The 21105-nt window shown below is 36.2% G+C and overlaps 1 protein-coding gene across 2 annotated transcripts in view; it reads right to left on the reverse strand.

Moving 5' to 3' along the window:
• Window positions 1-21105, reverse strand: part of PPHLN1 (periphilin 1) — a gene marked incomplete at its 3' end in the record, with an annotated part of 62959 nt that overhangs the window by 27080 nt on the left and 14774 nt on the right. The window contains exons 4-7 of one of the 2 annotated variants that reach the window (XM_079536450.1): window positions 12172-12335; window positions 7991-8073; window positions 3704-3820; window positions 532-672 (exon numbers count right to left, since the gene is read on the reverse strand). In XM_079536450.1, the coding sequence (XP_079392576.1) occupies window positions 532-672; window positions 3704-3820; window positions 7991-8073; window positions 12172-12335 (505 nt within the window). Of the gene's footprint in view, window positions 1-531; window positions 673-3703; window positions 3821-7990; window positions 8074-12171; window positions 12429-21105 lie in introns of both variants that reach the window. The other variant, XM_079536449.1, reaches the window with a different exon arrangement.

Raw genomic sequence — 21105 nt, forward strand, 5'->3', positions numbered from 1 at the left:
TGAACAGCCCCAGCTCTCTCAGCCTGTCCTCACAGAAGAGGTGCTCCACTACTTGGATCATTTTGTGGCCCTCCTCTGGACATGCTCAAATGGGTCCATACCTCTCTTGCATGAGGACTCCATATCTGGACACAGTACTCCAGGTGAGGTCTCACCAGTGCAGAGGAACAGAATCACCTCCCACCCCCTGCTGACAATGCTTCTTTCGATGCAGCCCAGGATATGGCTGGCTTTCTGGGCTGTGAGGGCACACTGATGGCTTGTGTTCAGCTTGCCATGCATAATGACAGTTGTTACATTTAAGATGAAGAAGACTACAGCTAATTCCCATGTGCAGATAAATGCCATACTTCTTCAGTAATATATCTGAATGCATCTCTGTAGACAGAGATGCCATCGCTGTATTGCCTCAACAAATTAGATTACATTAATATTATGCTCTAAGGAGGAGAAGAGAAAATAAAGATATTTATAGCAGATCAAGCCATTACACAAGCATTGTATCAGTGCCAAAAAGCCAACAGGACTCACCTGCTCTATCTCCTTGGTTTTAGTTGCAATTGCTTTTGAGCGGCAAAGATGCTGGTTATCTTCATATAATTCTGTACTGTCAGTCACATTTGTTTCTGTTTCCTCTGTTTGTTCGACATATAATGGAGCTGAAGAACCAGCCTTAAAAGAAAAGGAATTTTCAAGTTTTAAAATAAAAATAAAAATGTCAAAATGTGACAGCAAAAATAAAACCCAAATATATTCGATTAAATATGACTTTGCTTATCAAGACCATTAGTGAAGCATTATTGCTACAATGTAACAGTTACAGAAATACTGATTTTATATATGTAGAAAACATGAAAAAAAAAAACATGTAAAAAAAAAAAAAAAAGGTGACTCAGTCTTAACTGTAAGGACAACAATGACAGATAACCCTTATCAGCCCTTCCTCTGAGAAGAAACTTCTACAGTTGTTATTTTTAACATCAACCAGCGAGAAATCCACAATGAAAGTGGGATTAGATTTCTGGGGAAGGATAAAGATAAAAAAATCAAAGGTAAACAGTCAATGACAAAATCAGAAAGAACTCTTGCAGCATTCAGTGCTATGGGTTAAATATTAAAGGAAAAGAGACACCTACTGTACAGCGAGAGAAAACATGCACTTAGAGGATTCCTGAAAATATCAGAAATCTTACAGAAGTACCAAAATTGTACAGGCTTCCTTCTAATATGGGAATTAAGACAGTATTCCCGCCCCAAAGAATATAGACTCCTACTTCAAGGACATCAAGCAGTCTAAATAGAAGATGGAGAAAGAAAAAAATTACTACAGTATATTTAATTGCATTATTACACAACAGATTTGTACAATATATTATAGTTTGGGAGTTGCTTTTTTGTTTTTTTTTTTTTGTAATAAGACTTGAGAATTTGGAGTAGATGCATAAAAATGTTTTTAACTGCTCAAAAATAAAGAACTGGAGAAACTTAAGGCTTAATTAATGTGTAAGAGAAAAGCATTAGGAATAAAAAAAAAAGTTGAAGCAGTCCTATAAATATCTGCTTAAAACTCAGAATCAATATAAACCATTAACACCACACGTGGAATCTCTTTATTGCAGTAGATCAAGAAATGCCTGAGAAAGAGTAGAGGATGTTAAGAACTTCAGCATAACACAAACTCCGACCATTACGTAAGATAAACAAACTGGAAAAAAAATATCAAACTGCAGCAACTCAGACACGACAGCCTATCAGTCAAGGCCAGAACTATCTTTTCTTCCAGGATTCAGAATGAAATATCTCACCGCCTTCATTAGCGAGCCCACAGAACACTTTTTCAGTCAGTAAATCATCTCAGACTCTGTCACAACAGCTGCTGTTTCAGTATGAACCTTTCTCCCACTGCAATCTCCTCTAAGGCAGAATCAATTTCACCACATGGTCCATTCTGTTCTTTCCTCCACTACATTGCCTTCCCCTCATCAAGAAAAGGAGTGACGTTTCTCTTCAGTGTTGCTCTCCTGAATCTCTCTACAAATAAAACTGTCCATGCATGTATCTCCATATGGCATCCATGCTAGGATCCTTTTTTCTTCACTCCACCATATATGCTTTTTTATTATTATTATTTTAATATTGATTTTTTTCTGTTTTTAGTTTCTTTTTCCTGGAAGGAAATGAACAGCTCTTTTATCCAATCCTCCCATCCAGTACCAAGAAGTTGTTGACACAGTCAGCCATTAGACCAATGGACATGATTTGAGAGCTCAGATCAATGTGGATCCAGCCTGAATCTAGCTCTTAGTTTCCCCAAGGGTGAAGTACAAAAAGGAAATTCAGTGCTTCCCAAGACATTTATTTTCCATCTTACCATTTACAAAAAGCCTGCCCATTAACTATAAAGTTGATGAGAAGGAATGCTGAAATGATTGCAGGATTAAACCAGGCTACTTTATGAAAGACATTACACGACTTTTATTTGTGTCAAATCAAAGGAGGTAGACGCTAGTTAAAACACATCATGCTTAATAGAGCCTTGTTGCCTTCTGTTAGTCAGAAATTACTGTCTATCAATCTCATTAGCCTTAGTTAGTTGACTATGAAAATCCTGCCCATCACATAGTATGTGACTAAAAGACAAAAGACATAACAATGTATGTCAATTTGTTCAGGGCAGAAAGACAGGAAAGCCTCAGAAGTGATTAAGTTGTCTCAGGTGACAAGGGCTCTCTCAGAAGCCTCATTCCTTTCCCAATAGGCGCTGGGCTGAGTGCTCAGGTGGTCTCAGAATTGACATCAGCAATCCCTACTAACTTTCTACAGTCAATCAAGTAGATCCCGTATCTGCAGTGACACAGAATCCACATCTGACTTACTCAAGAGCAAGAGGTTTGTAAGCTCCTTGCCAATCTTGCCACATGATCACTTGCCAAATTAACTGCAGTAACAAAATAAACAACTTAGCTTTCTCAAGAGGTTATTAACAAGCACTTGCCTGCTGTGCCAGTAGAGCAGTAAAAAATGACCACTGAAAAGAGCTATGATCACACTTCAATATAGCGAGAGGCAAAAGACAAGGAGGAGAAGAGCAGATAGCTATAAATTGACAATTAATTAATGTTGAGTATTAATGAAACAAAAGATCTGGGAAAACAATTAAATCAGTCAGACAATCAACAACAATAGCAAGGATAAAAGCCTGATATTTAAGATGAAGAAGGAGTGCTCCTAAAAGGGAATAAAAGACGTGGCAGAGTGCCATGGCATGGATCTAAATTCAGTTAAACAGAGTTTCTCTTCTGATCTGAGGTTTTACATAAACACTTACATTTTAATTCAGTAGAGTCTCTAGCTAATTTTAGGGACCTCAGTAAGCAAAGCAACTTACACCAGTGCAAGAAAGTTCCTTGGAGAAACTCGAGCAGAGATGGAGCCTTATTTTGTCAACTGTAGTTCAACATACATTCAAGGCATACTAACAAAACCCACTATTTATATGTTTTGTTTATTTGTTTGTTTTTAACAACAAAAAAACCCACAAACACATGGCTTTAGTCCCTCTCTCTCACTTTCAACAAACATTTAATAGCACAGGCAGACAAATCCAGAGGTGATTTATACGATGCATCTTTCAGGAGTGCCAAAAACCAGGAGGTTACTGTTGTAACACTTCAAAATAAATCAGTTAATACGTCTGTCTTACCTCATACTCTGTTCTTTCCGATAAATTATTTTCATCCTTTCCTAACCTCTCAGCTGCCCATTTGCTTGCAGCTTCTGCGAGTTCCTTTTCTGACAGTCTGTTGCTCTTCTCCATAGCCTGAAAAAAAACAAAAAACAAAAAACAAACATTACAGTGAAGGCTCCAACATGAAATATACTTCCACGTGTAAAGTCATCTTCTAAATTAAAATAACTATTTATTCAGCTCCCCAAAGCATTTTGAAATGGCAAATAAGGAAGCTGAAGATGTTGTTTGTTGACTTGTTAAAAGAAAAACTGATAAATAAAAACCAGTGAATTTCAAGAAAATGTTAAAATGCACCACACTTTCAGAATCAACATTGTTGTTCTGTCATTTTTTTCAAATTCAGAGGACAAATAACCAAAAAAATTATTTGACACCAGTTGAGTTCAAAGACAGATGGATCAAAAGGACACTACAGAAAAATCAGACAAGTATGGATTGATTTAGTAACACAATATAGTTTTTAGCCATGAAAGGTTGTAACAAATTAAAACTGAACTATTCAACTCTGTACATGGAACAAAACCTAGGCTAATTAGGAACAGAAAGTTCATGCATTTCAACTGTTCTAAGTTAGCTGAATTAAAATTAATAATTTCGTACTTGGCTGAAATGTTGATCACTAGTAACAGAATCATTCACAGGGAAATGGTCTTATAAATAGTATTCACAATATGATTTCTTTGAACATTATTTGTATATATATGTATTAGAGCAGACAAGATAATGGCAAATGTCCATGTATTAAAAGCAGTTTAGAAATAACTAATTTTAAAGATCTTGTTACCTCTATGTGAGAATTTTGTGCCACTGCCTCTGTAGAATCTATCCATCTATCCAAGAATTTATACAACTCTAGCATTAAGACCTGTCACAGATGGATATCAAAGAAAGATACAACTGCCCGAAAAACACTGCCACAAGTTCCCAGTTGTTCCACTGGGAAGGAAAATCAACAACAAAACAACCCTCCCATACACACTTTATCATTTTTTCCAAATTACATAAATGGTCAGAGGAAGCACATACTCAGTAGTTCCTTAAAGGACTGTGTGTCATAAAGACACAACATTTAACTAAATCCAGAAAATAAGTGGAATACAATGTTTATCTGAGCAGGAATCCCTCCTTATTATTCTGTAATTCAAAACAATAGAAATCAGCGAAGTCCAGAGGTTGCAGAGATTAAAAGAAGTCCAAAGTACAGATAAGGTACTATGAGGGTTCCTAAGAGAAATGGGCAATATAATTCCAAGAATAATTAGCCCAGCTACCTTTCCAAACTACACAATTACTCATACACTTCCCCCACTACTAACTATCAGCAGCCAATTTTTTTCTCCTCTGCTCTTATTCCCCAAGGCACACACAACTTTTACCCACAACCTAGCTTTCCTAGCTGCCAGAAAATCTTGTATCACAAATTTCTCCTAGTCCCCAAAAGTAGCTCTGGCCAATACAACCAAAAAGAAAGGACCAATATCTCTGTCACCAATTGTTATTGTTGCATGAAACGAAGATAAATAAAGTCTCATATGACTTACAATATTCCACAAGCCATAATCATCAACTAATTACTCTGGTACTTAATGGAGTAGAGGGAAAAAAAAACAAACAAAAAACCACCTGTTCAATTTATTCTGACTAAATTATTCAGACTGCATGGCAATAAAATACATATTAAAATTCTGAATGCATTTTATGTATTAAGTAATAGGTTTTCCACAGATACGCTACACTACAATATAAGAGAAAATTAAAAGAACAGGGTCACGTTTTTAGAGAAAAACATGAAGAGAAGCAAGAAGTTAACTGCTTAGTGGAAAACTTTTTTTGTACTCTAAGCAAAGGTGTCTTCACATTTTTTTTGTTGGGCATAACGTAAGAACAGCAAAAACCTGTCAGTTTTCTGTTATCTTTGCTGGGAAATCTTCCTTGTCTCACACATCTGCTCTTTGCTTTAATTATATTGCACACAACCTCCAAGGCTTGTAGTCCAGACAGATATTAAACAAAAACACAAAAGATGTCATGCAGTAGTCAATTAAACAGGTGGTTAAGATCTGATAACACCAACCTGTATTAATTCACATGCATGAATATGCAAAAAAAAAGAAATCATAAACGAGATTAAAAAAATACCTTTTCAGATTTGCATGTAGTTACTGAGCTGAAAAGAGATATTGCTGTGGAAGCAATACAAGTATTTCATAGTTAAATTATTACTTAGAGAACTAAAAATTATCTCCTTTGATCTATAAAACAAAGCATATGACTGTGATTTCACAAGCCTGAATAGATTGCAAGACCCAGACCCTAGTGATGTTTATCATGTTTTGTCACAACTTTTTTGGTTGTTATTTCCAAGTCAGTGAAGAGCTATAACTTAACTGGTTAGTGGAAAGCAGCCATCACCCCTAAGAGGCTCCACTGATAGAAAACAGTAAATTATTGATATATCTGGTGCTTGAAAGAGACAAGCACTATAACGTCACTGAAGCAATTCTGTTTCTGCAGCTGATGTACACCCAATAAACGTTTGTGTTCTCTGAAAAGTTTCAAATGGAAACTTTTACTTTGTGTAGTTAATATCAAGTAGGTATAAGCCAAGCTCTGGCAAAAATAAAATCAATGCAGAACACATCAGGCCTGATAGGAGAGGAAAGCAATATGGTTAAATACCTGTAGTTCAAGTTCACACTGCATCTATATACTGTAGCAAAAGATTTTGCAATATCTCATTGTTCTCTTTGTCCTATTAAGGACTTGATATTAAGCTGCAGCACGTTAAGTCTGCAAGCAAAATAAGCGAACTAATTACAAAGTTGCTTTTATAATCCAAATCAGTGCAACTTCTGCCTAGTAGCTTTTATCTTACTTTCCTTATTTACATCACCGAAAATACAGTACTTACCTCCCCCCTTAAGGATAATGGCAATTAACTAGTGCCTAGCACAGCAATTCTAAAAGAGCTGTACATGGAATAAGTACTTAGAATGACATAACATAACACAACCAAAGCTTGATTTTTTTTTTTTTTACCCACTTAATTATTTCCTTCAGTCTCACTTTCTCACAAGAATACCTTTCTTTCTTTGTTGTTTTTTTCCTTTTTTGTTTGTTGTTTGTTTGTTTCCCCCCAAGCATTCCACTATTTTTATTACAAAGACTTCCAGAACTAGGCTACTACTATTTAGGGAAATGCTACTTTTTAAGAGAACCTTACTCAGAATATATTGCAGTGTTTCTTTATTCTTCATTAAAGTAATTCTCAAAAAAAAGAAAAATTAAAAAAAAAAAAAAAAAAAAAAAAAGGGAAAATATTCCAGTAGAAGTGTTGATTTTAACCTCAAGTATAATTTTCAAGCAAGCAGTCTGTGGTGTGAAAATGCTTTTATTGCCACAAGACAGCCAGCACAACACTGAATGCTGATTGTTCATTAGTGTTTATTAGTTTGTCTCTTTAATTAATTAGCAAGACTGTAGTTGGTGCTCAGACTACAAGTTTTTTTTTTTATGGGAAATTAAACCACATTATTTAGAACGTAAAAAGGAATTTACTAAGCTGCTTTGCAATGTGGCACTGCTCCCAGTGAAACACTATCATTCTTTTCACGTTCTCCAGCAGCCCTCTCCAAAGCCAAAGCTGCTCTTCACATGACCTTCCCCATTTGTCAGACACTTCAGCTCGCTTTTTCCAGATCCAGCCATAGATTAAGCATCACTCAAGGATGGAGTTCAGTTCAAGTACAGGTGTGTCTATTCATCTATTGTCCCTAAAAACTGCTTACTTAACTTTACCATGGAATCACCAAGGTTGGAAAAGACCTACAAGATCATCCAGTTCAACCATCCACCTATCACCAATATCTCCCCACTAAACCATGCATCTTAGCACAACATCTAAACACTTCTTGAACAAATATCCTTGCCATTCCTTTTCTAGCACACTCTGGACTTCAGATAATAACAATTTAAAGTTTGTGCAAAATGCCCTATCTCAAACAGGACAGTGACTACAGAATAAAGGACTATTTGTATCATCATCAGATACACAACATTAACAGCACCTTCCTGCTCGGTAAGGGAAAACCAGCTTCTGCTGGGTTGTAGAGCAACATAAGATACTCTGTCCTTAACAGCTGCATACAGTGTCTCCTTCCAGGTGATGCAAAACATACATATATCCAATAATGTGCAATCTGAAGCCACGGTGAGAAGTGCTTGAAAAGCAAAATTCACCTTTGATGTGGGTAGTGCTGTGGAGCCCGATGGTGATGCATCTCTTGATGTTTTCGACGGCTGAACTGAAGTCCTCTCTTTACCTATAATTTTAAAAATATTAAGACTTGCAAAATTACAGTAAGCACATATCTTGCAAATATATTTATCGGCTTTAATATTTTGCAGGAAAACTGTAATGAAATTTGCTCAGCTCATGAAATCTACAGCCTCCACTATCTGATAAATCTTGGTAACATTCCTTTCTCTTTACAAAGAGAGATAGTTATTATACATGGCATATTTAGGAAAACTCCACTGCTCAGTATTTAACTGAAGAGCATGTCAATATGACTTGGTGAAATGATGTGGTTTTACTCTCTAATGTTCCTGTTATAAACTTAACATTAACAGGTGAAATTAAAAATTCCTTTATTTCTATTAGCCATCAATCCAACACTCCAAAAAACCAGACAGTGTAGGAACTAGTTCAGCAGGTTGCAGTATGTTGGAAAGTTTTGCAGGGGGAAAGTCTTACATTCCACGAACCACAGGTTAGATTCCCTTTGTATTATCAGGGATTTTCTTGTAAGCATTCAAATCACCCAAATAACAATTAAAATTCACTGGCTAATCACAGTCCATGCACAGCCTTGCCAAAGACTGGCTCCTGGAGCCTGCAGCAGCAGAACCAGTTGCAGTGCACATTGCTAGCTCTCAATCTGTGGTCCATGAATTGCATCTAAGCGATCTGCAAAAAGTAATTATGAAAAACACACTGGTTGTCAGTAAGCCTACATTTACCAAACTATTCACGTTCACTGGAAATTACTTGACTATTCACAAAAGGAAAATAAAGCAGACTTATCTGGGCTTCAATTAAGCTTGTATCAGCTCACTTAAGAAAGGAATGAATTAAAAACAAGTCTACCAAGCACTTATAGAAATCTGGATACGAATTATTTCAGGATAATTTTTTGGAAAGCCAACATGGTTTTAAATTAATGAGACCAAGCTTAATGCAAAATCTCAATCCTAACAGCCATGCTATTTTTACTCAATGTTATAAAATGAGACTACTTAAGTGCTGTGTATTTTCAAATGCAACTACCTATAAAAACAGAAGGAAAATTCTATGCAAAGTGCATACTTTTCACAATAGGAAATGTTTAGGAAAGGTTTGAGAAGCTGGTCTTCTATTGTTTCCCACATTTTCATAACAAGTATGTAGTGTGGAGAGTTAACACAAAGCAAAGATCAAACAACTGCCTCTCAGAGACAAGTGAGTTACAAGTACAATGATGAAGACCTACTAATGCAAAAATCTTCACAGCTACTGATAGCTCTTTCTAAAACATTACTGAAAATAGCTGGAGAAATTACTTTGACAAAATAAACGTTTTAAACCTCACTTGATTCCTTGATTTTAAAACACTGCTAAATGGAAAACGCATAAAAACAAAACAAGCAGCTATACAAGCATGAAAGCAAAAGCCGTGAAAAAAAGCTCCTATAAATGCAACACGTGTGACAAATCTAAAAAATGAAGATAAAATTAACATCTTCAATCTGCCACACTCCATAAAGCAGTGTCTCTCTGACATCACCAAGTAACACAGAAGTTTTGCTCCTTTGAACCTGTTCTTCAGCCTCATGACAAGCCACCACCTTTTAAAAAAAAAAATACACTAAGTATTTTAACTCTGCCTTCTACAAACCTCCTTAATCACAATGGAGTCCTTAAAGATTACCTTAGTTGAGTAGTGTATGGGAACTGCTGAGTCACGGCCTCTGATTGATCACCTGAGGTGAGCACTGAGTCAGCCAGAGGAGCACAGCTGAAGGCAATTCACCTGTGCTGCTGGAAGGGGCAGAGCCAGGCTGCACCTCTCCTAGACCTATTGAAGAGCTGGCTACCAGCAGGGAAGGATCTTTTCTGGAGATCTGCTGTGATGGAGTTTTGTAAGCGAGCCCAGGATATGGATAAGCTTTCTATCCTCTTTTTGTTATCATAATCTGCTTTGCCTAACTCTCTTGTTTATTTTGAAATTATAACATCTTAATGTTCATTGATTGTACAAGTAGATTGTAAGTTTGTGGCTGAACAGATTGAATTATCTGAGGGTGGCAGTAAATTATTCAAAATTAAGAAGGGAGAAATTGAATTTGAAGATCTTGGTAAGAGGCCCATCATTCTGAACGTGTAACTATTCAGAACCCACAAATCCTAACTGTACAATTATCTAATGTAACTACAAAACTGAATATGCTACTTGCATTCTTGCATTTCCTTGGCACACCACGCTACAGATCCCTGAGTGGACTGGCCTGGCCAAGGAATACCATCCTACTCCCTACATGCTCACACAGCTTCACTATATGCCTTGCCATGCGCCCTTTCTGTCCCTTTGCTCTAAGCTTCCCTCTTTCCCTAGTTTTGGTTGCTAGAATCTTACATTTGGCCCAGTTTTTGAAGAGCTGGATGGCATGGGATATTCTTCCTGCAAGGAAGACCTCAGGCCAAACTGATTCAGACAGCGTGATCGTAAGCAGTATTACAAAATTTAAAAGGATACATAACGTGTTGGAAAAAAAGAACCATTGAACTTCAGACTAAAACTCACTGCTGACATGCACAACAGGCCCCATTTTATGTTCCTTTTAAATATGTAATACATGATTTTACCTAAGACAAATAATATTCAAACAGTATTCTCAAAGTTTTATTTAAGCCATTTATGCCTCACAAATGGACCATTTTAATTCAGTCATCCATAGAACAGTTCAAAAGTACTATTTTGGGAGGAACAAGCAGTTTATTAATAAACAGTCCAGTGTAAAAGCCATCTGGTCTCTTCAAACTGATTAAAAAAAAAAAATGGGAGAAAGGTGTTTAACCATGGAATTGAAAATAAATCTCCAAAGCCACAGACCTAAATATAACCTGGTCTGACTGGTGTCTATTCTAGTTTCTGAAGATGTCTGCTTCAAATTCGCCACCCTCACTACTGTTTGAGTAATTTTGCCAATACATTACAAATGTGATAGAAGTCAGCTCAAAATCCCATAGACATTCCAAAGCTTTATATTGTTTTCACAGACTTTTTTTTCCTGTTCCTACAGACTGTGATCTACACATCTACAACTCTCCTGCAAGTATAATTACCATATTCTTCCCTTCCTCTCCACTACTCACAGGAATCTGTATTCACTGAGTATTGCTCCTCAATGTTTAAATACCTACATTTACCAGTTAGAAAGGCAATTTGTATTCTACTACTGACTAAAATAATTCCTCGCTATTTAAACAATGTAAACTGAACTCCACAAGAACATTTTTGGCAAGTGGTGCTACATCAGTCTAGTGTGCCACATACTGATGAAATAAAAAATCCAATTAATTTTAAAAAATACTGCCAAAATGGACAGTAGGTTTGTACAGCCCCCTGGAAAACATCTGCAAAACGGAAACTCAACTGTGATTGATTTACATAAGCTAAACAAATAGCAGTAGTTGAGGTTGTAGCACACTAAAAAAAAGCATTTGCTTCTTTTTACAAATTATTTTAAAATATTTCAGGTTTTCATGTTTAAACAGATAAATCATTACATTATTCATGAAGCTTTCAAAAGCTGAGCTCTTAGAAATCAGGACATATACTGTTTATTCTCAACTGAGATTTGAGAGAATCTGGCATTGAGATGAAATTGCTGACAAAAAAAAAAAAAAAGCCCAACAACCAGCATCAAAGCCCTAATAACATAGTTGAAAGAACGTTTTCAGAGAAATAAACAAGTAACAGCATGCACCTTAATTTCCCCAAATGTTTTAATCCCCCTTTTTCTCTGGTTGCAGGAATAAAAGCCTTCATCTGTTATAAGATGACTGCCAAATTTCTTCTAAAGGAATCCAGTGAAGGGCTAAGCAAGCAACAGAAGCATTTGATGCTAAAAGGAAAATAAATACTGGGAAAAATCTGCAACAGAGCACTGTCATCAGCCTAGAGCTGCCATCAAAAAAACACCTACTGTCTCCCATGTGAAATACACACGGGAGCGAAGTGTACAGTGCAACAGCCAAAGAGCAGACAGCACGTAACCTGTCTAGTTTTCTCATTGTAAAAGAGAATATGTAAAGATAGAGGTCTTATAAGGAGTCGCAGTTTCATCTCTCTAACCAGTTCTCATTAATCCAGCATTACCTTCCTGAGAAGAAATATTTCTTTTATGTAAAGATGACATACTTCTGCTATGCTGGGACTGGTGGAAAGGATAGGCTTTGCTTCTTTCAGGAGAGTAGCTTCTGCTGCTCACACTAGAGCCAGATCTGCTGTGCGGAGAATCCCTTCGGCTCACTGGTGATTCCCTGAAGAAAGGAGAGTCTCTCTTATGAGGGGATCGCTCTCTCATATAATGAGAGGGATGAAAGCTTTTTCTCCTGAAGCCATCTCTGACCTTCCTTCGAAGACAACAAAAAAAGTAAAAATTACTTTGTTTCCCTTCTACTGTTTACCTGGTAAACTGTATTACCCAGGTAATACAGGGGCAATATTTTATGTCTGATAAATACAGTAGGTTGCAATGAATACAGAGCAAGCAGAAACAGTTGGGGAAAGATTTCATTCAATTACTTCATAGCTAGAAGCTAACTTCCATTCTCTTACTTTCTAATTCATCTAAAATAGAAGAGAAAGAGACACTGGAGAAATTGAGACTCACATTTTATTTTCTTCAGATTCATTCCACTCTAGCTTACCTGGAAACAAAGTCCTATTAGCACAACAAGTGAAATGCATTCCCAAATATTGCTCACACTATTTCAATGTATTTTCATTTATCTTACCCTTATTTTTATGGGACTATCTTTCACAGACCTTACTCTGGGAAATATTATTGAGAGATTTCAGATCCATTTCAGATTTATATCCAGCAAGGACAAAGAAAACTGTAGAATATCTCACCTCATGCTTACGTACTCACTCAGAGCCAAACCCTGGATGAAAAATATTTATATTTATTCCTACTAAAATTCTGCCCATTCAATGCAAAATATTTATACCTAATGCTTCTGTAAAATACCACCAGCACATTCAGTATAGCATGAAACTGATATGATTTGAATCTATAATGAAGTGAGCATCAAAAATTCTTACTGAATGTATCTATTTTTGCCCCAGATCGTAACCAAAACGTACTGGTTACCTGCTCATTATGTTTGTGTGTTATTTATGTAAATAAATATATATTTATGTAAAAAAAATATAATATACATGTAATAAAAAAATACAAAAAATAAAAATAAAAAATGAATTTAAACATGCAAGCAAACATTTACTGAATCTAGAGCTGTGACATTTGCTTCAGTCAGAAGGCATCTAGTGAAGAGAAACAAGTACTTCTCAGCTCCTCTGACAATCACAGTATCGCTAATGACAATAAAGGCTTCGTATAATACAGAGGAAGCCAGAATGCATCTTTCTCAATGCTTTTCTCTCCCATTTCTAATTGTAGTCCACTATTTTAAATAGGAGAATGTCTCACAAAGACAAGTAAAGACCTGGTGGTCTCATTTAGCACAGTGCAGTTATAGCTAATTTTATGCTGGTGAAGAAAAGGAAAAAAGCCCTCTAGTGTACAATTCCTACAGTGTGTAACAGACACATATTTGTGGTGGCTAACAAAGGACTTCAGTGTGCCAAAGCTGTTTTGGACTACTGAAACAACACAGGTAGCACTGAAGTAATAATGCAAGCCCTTAGGGCCACTTACACAAACATGTTTTATACAGTGCTGATTTACTTTTTGCATGGAAAGTACATCTACATGAGTGCCTCTGCATTGTAACACAAATCTCACGTGCAACACTGAAGTTTTTCTACAACAGAAAAATGATTTGGGGGGTGGGGGCAGAAAAGGGGAAAGGATGCCTTCACCTAGCCTAGACAAATACAGACAGTTACTGAAGAATGAGCAGATCAATAGCTGTTAGCCACGCTGTTTTTCAGTAAAACACCAGTGAAGCAAAGGGAGGTGTTACAGACAAATAATTATTTCATCATTAATAGATTACAGACATTTCACAGGTATCTTATCTTAGAATATTTAACAGGTCTATATGCCAAAATCATATACCAAAACCAGAAAATGTTACAAAGATTTCTATCTAACAGGTGTGCTAAAAAGCAATTTTCATTTCCTTTCTGAACTTTCTTTTCTTCTGTTTATTGGGATACATTCTTCCTTCGAATTCGGCCATCAAAAGAACCAAAGAATTAGTAAATTGTGTTCTAATAGTCCTCTAACAATGCATACAGTAAACATATACAGTATGTATATTTACTATATAGTTTGTATATGTACTGTATACTGCTTAGCTACACCTATAGAGTAGCCACAGCATAAATATTTACACCAGCAAATAAAACACCTCAGAATATACAAAAGCGTAATCTTCCCGCTCTCCTCAAAGGCCTAAGAGCAACGTGCCACCTCTGGACGCCACTCTCTAGGAAATGCATAGAGTAACTGGAGAATTTCCAATAGGAAATAACTGAAATAACACAGTTAATGAAGAAACACAAAGACATTTGTCTTAAATTTAGGAGAAAGAAATTAAATTCAGAAGAGTTCTCAGTTCTGTGAGATTCAGCTGAAAATAGGAAGCGCAGCTTCATCTGCATTGAATGTAAGAACAGTTCAAGCAGCAATAGATCTAAACTGGAGAAAGAGGAAAAAATACATTATTAGTTCAGACTTCAGGAATATTGAAAACATTAGCTCAGCACTGAACAAGTCTATACCAGCAAGTCTCCATAAACATTTGATCAATATGTTCTCTAATGAATAAATAAATAAATAAATAAATATATATATATATGCACTTATCAGGAACTGTTTATGTACAGCACAGTTTCTAACGTCCTTCTAATGATCTATCTCAGAACTGGAAAAAAATTGGTACTTTAGTGACTACATCATCATTTTCAATGATTTTAAATACACACAGACTGTAAGAAACCATTTCAGCTCTTAGAGGTGCAGTGCAAGACAAAGAGGAATTTATCTCAAACAGATGTAATTCAGTTAGGTGCACAACATTACAAAATGCTGCCTTCTGTCAACAGCTGGCCAACACAACTAAAATGTGTTTCTCAATGTTTAAATGAACTATATGGGAAAAAGCCTATTAGGTAAATTCTGAGATTTTAGATGTCATTTTTTGCATTTGAACATTTCTGTAACATACAGAAAGTCTTTGATTTTGTTCATTTTTAAAAGCACGAGCTTTCTGGCAGACTGGTACGCCACTTTTATGCCCAAAGCACATTTTTTATGAGCAAGACATTAAGTTCTAGTATATATGCAAGTTTATTATGGAAACGTTTACAGAGCCCTTGCTTTTGCATACATAAACACTCTAACATCCACATCAGAATTTACAAAATATCATTGAAGCATACTTTTAAAAGGGAAAATGTTTTAAAACCTCGTTCTACAGTAATATCATGCACAAAAAAAACCCAGACAAACAAACAGATTTTGTGTTTATTTATATTTTCATGTCATCATTCCTATGTTAATTCTTCACTGGACACAATCTCATACCTGAGCACGCAAGCTATTAACGATATTAAACCTGTTTTGGACAGAATAGCAGCAGCACAGCATTTGTGATGTTTTCCATTAACGTAACAGACCACACTGATCAGAACAAAATAAGCATTGTTTTAGGGTTTTTTTCTTAAATACTTAAACTAACATACACCTGCAATTTGGTAATGAAGGCCCCAATTCAGCAAAGCAGCTAAGAACATGCTTCGGATTCCAACACATACTCACAAGGTTTATTGAGAAGGGATGATATTTAACAGAAATTAAAAATTTTTGCTCACTTCCAACTTCAAAACAGAACTGTTTTCTTTAATAAATACAGGACTCATCCCTGTTATACAGGATTCCTCTTATCTCTATACCTCACATTGACATCTCACACCTAGCCCTGAAAGCATGGTAAGTTCTCTCAGCAGTACCGCAGTCAAAACTATTAACATTTTTAACATCTACAAACCGTGACTGTTTAATTCTCACTGAAGCTGATCCCCTTGGAAGAGCTGCTGAAGTGTTACAGACAAGCAGCCATACGCACCCATTCACCTGGAGCAGCTGAGGGAAGAGCATGGCTCTGGCAGTTATTTCCGTTAATCGTCAGATCCAGCTTCCTGCCCTGGTAAAGATGCGCCTGTCTGTGTACCAGCAGACCAAGGGAACACAATGCAGAAAAGCCTTTCACTTCACCAACTTTGCTAGGCTACCACAAAGATTTTCTAGGCTCCTCTTTCCCAGCCAGCTCAAGTATTAATCAATGTGCAACGTAGCCCAGCCACAGAGGACATCTAACACTTCTGACACCGCTCCAGAAAAGACTGCAATCTCAACAGTGCATTGCTGTGGGGCAGAAACTCAATCTTTCAGTCACACAGGGGCCAATGTGGTCTATCACTTAGAAGTCAGATGAAAAGTTAACGTGGGCCATCTCATCAACAAAGATTATTGCTATTGTCAAAAGAGTTAGATGTTCCATTTATATGCCAAAAAAAACCACAAAACCTCACATAATTTTATAAATAAATAGAGGAAATGATACATATCTCTTAAGATATGGGATTTCTGTGCAAAGAGATGAAGCAGACAACTTAAAACGTGCTAAACTACACACTTTTTCTGTTTCAAAATACACTGTGAGGAAAGGGACAGAGAAAGAAACAAGGAACATTCTGCCTTCCCTGTGAGGAGAACGCGGGGCTACGAGAGCCACCAACGCAATTCACCTGACATGGAAAACATTTAATGAATATACTACACTACATCCCAAACCTCTAAATTTCTCAAAATTTGGCTCATGTCTACCATCTGAAAAGCAAACATGAGGAATTAAGAACACCTCTACTTCTAACGTTCTCCAAGCAAATTTAGCTGGTAGAAGATTCCAGAGACCCTCCTCTCCCCCAGAACACATTCCCTTTCTTTCAAAGTATGCAGCACACATTTGTGGAACAAACCCTTTACTTCAGCTCTGCTTCAGAGAGACTTATAATACCTTGGTTTTGTCCAAAGATCTTTATGATGATTTATCCCAGCATTAAACAATAAATTACACCATTGCAGATATACATAATTGCATCTTCAACAAACTTCATTTGAAAATCTGAAATGTTTTCTGACAACTGGTTTCAAATGTTTTAGGGCCAAGAAAATAACTGCAGCCTTTGCAAATTCTATGTGTATTCACTTTAAATGAAATTAGCATAATTTGGTATAGTCATTGTAATCTTGTTAACAGCCTTTTGTACAAAAATGCAGAAGGAAACAGGGAGCCTCAATGAAAGGGACAGCTAGACATACAACACGCATACCAAAAATCTAAAAATACAGAAGTGCTTCACAATTTTTATGCAGCATATGGATGTAAACATTGAAACTCCACAATGATGGCACTTGTGCAACTTAGTCAATATAAAATTTAGTAAACTCATTTTTCCCCCCAGATATCATGACAGATGAAGGAAAAAGTAAGACAACTTGAGTATTACAGCAACCTTAGGGAGAAGTGTCTATGCCCATTATCTGAATAATCAAACTATGCACTTCAACTGAAGCTGCAAATCACTTTACTCCCCTTTGTCCTTAGTAAAGAATATTTTCTATCACCATCAGTGATGTAACTGATTAAACTTACTGGAAGATAAGCCCATACAAAAAGAAGTATGTTTAAACTCAGACTATTATCTGACAGAAATAAACTACTGTCAAGCATACAGATTAGGACAAAGGAATATGAAAGAAATAAGAAGAGTGAATACAAACACAGAGTTAATTTCCAAAGAATTTAAAGCAAATGCATTTATATAACCTTACACAGGACAAAGGTACAAACATAATTCTTATTAGAAAAATTAGAAGCAAATCAAATAAAATAACTGTATTTAAATGTGTGCAACCTTGGCTTCTCGTTTTCAAAAATGATAGCTTAATAATTTCCTGAAATTTCTCAGTAATAGAAAATAAGTCACAAATCTCCATTGCCAGGATGCATATTTGCCTGAAGCAAAGAACCAACTTAAAATGTCTATTAACAGTTACAGCAATTTCATCAGCACAAAATGTAACTGATAACATATTTACTAACAGACACTGGTGTTGGGCCAGATTTCACACTCTCGTCATTATGAGCGGCGTATCATCCCCAAACAGCCATGCAGTTCAGATAATAATCTCAATGAATACATTTCTCAGTGTAGTAGCAAGTGAATCAATTCCTAAACAGACTTAAATTCAAAATGGAAACCACTCAAATCTCATATCCCAATACGCATGTTAAAAATTGGAAGGAAGACAGAAAGTAAGATACGGCATCTTCACATACCTTTCCAGATCACAGAAACTGGTTACCATTATCACTTGTGGAGGATGTGCTAACGGGACAGACCTTTCTAACCTGGCTCTCACAAATCCCACCATTTTGCCTCAAGCACCAAGAAGAAAAGAAAGAACTGTGAAAAGTTTCCCTGTGGTACTTTGGATGAGGGGCTGCTGGAGGGGGATTCCCAAGCACTACAGAAAGTTAACAACACGTTGAGAAGGTATTTGAGGACAGTAACAGACTGCGGAACAAAGGAAGCAGCTCTGCGGAAATTTCAAAACAATTTTATTGTTTCCTTAAAGATCTTCTTAATTAGTGTGGGAAATGACATGAGACTTCAGAGTAAAATAAAAGTTGTTTACAGTCACATTCCATATTTCCATATTTCTAAACAAGTAGTGGGTTCGTGGAGGTGGAAGTGCTGTTTGCTCTTGTTGTGGGGGAAGGTCTGTTATTCTGCTTGTTTGTTTTAAACAAACAGACAGACAGACATTTGAGCATCATATTCTTCTAAAAAGAACAGCATATAATGCATGCCAATATTCTTCAGTATCATTGCTTACAGTCTTGTAAGCAATGTAATATAGGCAAACATCTGTCTACCAGTATACCCACGAAGCACCTCAAAGAAAAGAAGTGTTTCTACACTATATTTCAGAGGCAGAAGTGAATTACATTTAGTAAGCTGTCATTCTTTTCCTCAGATACCATCTCCAAAATTCTTAAATACAAGAACACAGAAACCATGAACCATCTACTAGAAAAGCCCTCAAAACTTTCCAACAGTGTGGCTGCAGGATGCCATGAGTTCACTGATACATAAGACAGAACGACAAACAATGTACTGTACTTGAATATATCGATTTGATTAACTCTTATGGTTGACTCTCCAGCACTCCTGACAAAGCTTCAACGGGAAAGAGCATGCTATGGAACAGGTTTGGAAGTAGTAATTCCTTATGTCAGCAACAGTGACACACAATACACATATTCTACTTTGTTCGCTTTTTTCTCTTTTTTTTCCTCTGCAAATTCCTAAATGAGATCTATAAATCAGGAAGAAAAAAAAAAACCAAACAACACTTTCTCTACATCAGAAAAAAAAGCACTAAAAAAATGGTCTCTCCTATGTTTTTATTCTTAAATTAAAGTGAGATCTAAAGCAGTAAGGTCAATTTCTTTTATTTCTTTATGTTCAAGTTTTGCAGTAACGATACAGACTCCTGAGCAGCAGATTTAAATAGAAGTTCGCAAACAAACAATGCTTTTGGATTGCTCAAGACAGAACACATTATAAGCATGTAAAGAAAAAATTTATTGTGCCTAATGATTGTTGGTTTTTCTTCTGATCTCATTCCTTCCTGCCAACTATTTGTTCAAAACCAGAAAATCCCAAGTTAAGGCAGACATTTCCCTTTGCAGATTTATTCAGCCACATAGCTTCCTTCTTATCAAATTTGCTTTTTCCTTTCCCGCTGACTACATTATCACTATTAATAGTCATATGTTACTATACACAACTAATCTCCTTTTTTTAGGCCATTTCCTATATAGTACAAACAGCACTTTCTGAAACATATTAATCCAGAGATGAGCCATCTTACTTGGCTAAACTCCTCATTAAAAAATTCTTCTGCCACTACTGTATGCCTTCAGTCATTTCAGTGATTTATTAACAGTTAACTTCAGAAAGCAGCCCCATGACAAGCTGTACTGATTGAAATTGGTGCTCCTACAATCCCCATCTTTCCATCCTTCCTTGAATCCAAACTCTCATTCTCTACTAACCTAGCATTCATATTTTCTGTCAGGCAATCAAACTGGCATAAAATTATTGTTTCTGCTGGATCAGCGTGAAGTGACAGCTCTCTGAACAATGCAAATGCATGAACTATTAGCAGAGAGGGAAAGACTGAAGCAGCACAAACTTAGATAGGTCTACACTGCTTTGGAAATTGATTTTTGCAGTAAGAAGGATCAGCTTCCTTACTGCATTCATGACTATTATTTGTTTATGGTAAGTAACATAGGTTCCTTGGCAGGATTTAAGTTAGCAGCAGTAAAAGTCAGTGTTTATAAATTCATTGTTGTTTTTTTTTCTAAAAATAATACAGTATTCTGACAGATTCAATGATAAAATTTTAAATAGAAAACTGTTCTTAACAGTGATGCATTTTAACAAGGGATAAATTAGCAGCAGCTGCAGACAGTGTTTGAAGAAGGTAGTTCATTGATGACCAATCTCAACCTCAATCTCCTGCGTTAACACAATTCCTGTACAAAATTGTAACGAAAATCCATGTATTACAATAAAAACTGTAGAACATATACTGAGCTACTCCCTCATCAAACCTGAACTGGTTTGAAGGTTAAGTCAGTGCATTATATCTTCCTTTTCCATTCTACTTGTAAAATTGCACAAATCTCTTCTGAAATTATTTCAAAGAATAGTTTAGCATACTGTTAGACAGAACTTCAGTTAACACCGTGCAACTGCTTCAGCTAGATCTCAGGAGAAAAAGACATTCAGACAGATGGCTGACACAACACTGCTGAGCATTATGACATTAATATTCACTTGCAGTTGTTATCCACTCAAACTAAAACTACAAAGCTTTGTACACAAGAGGAAGAATCCTAGATGGTTATGCAAATGCATATCATGAACAGACATCAAGACTAACATTAAGACCAACATATTAGCATGAAAAATAAC

The sequence above is a fragment of the Tetrao urogallus genome, assembly GCF_951394365.1.
Source record: "Tetrao urogallus genome assembly, chromosome: 1".
In the NCBI taxonomy this organism is placed as follows: Eukaryota; Metazoa; Chordata; class Aves; order Galliformes; family Phasianidae; genus Tetrao; species Tetrao urogallus.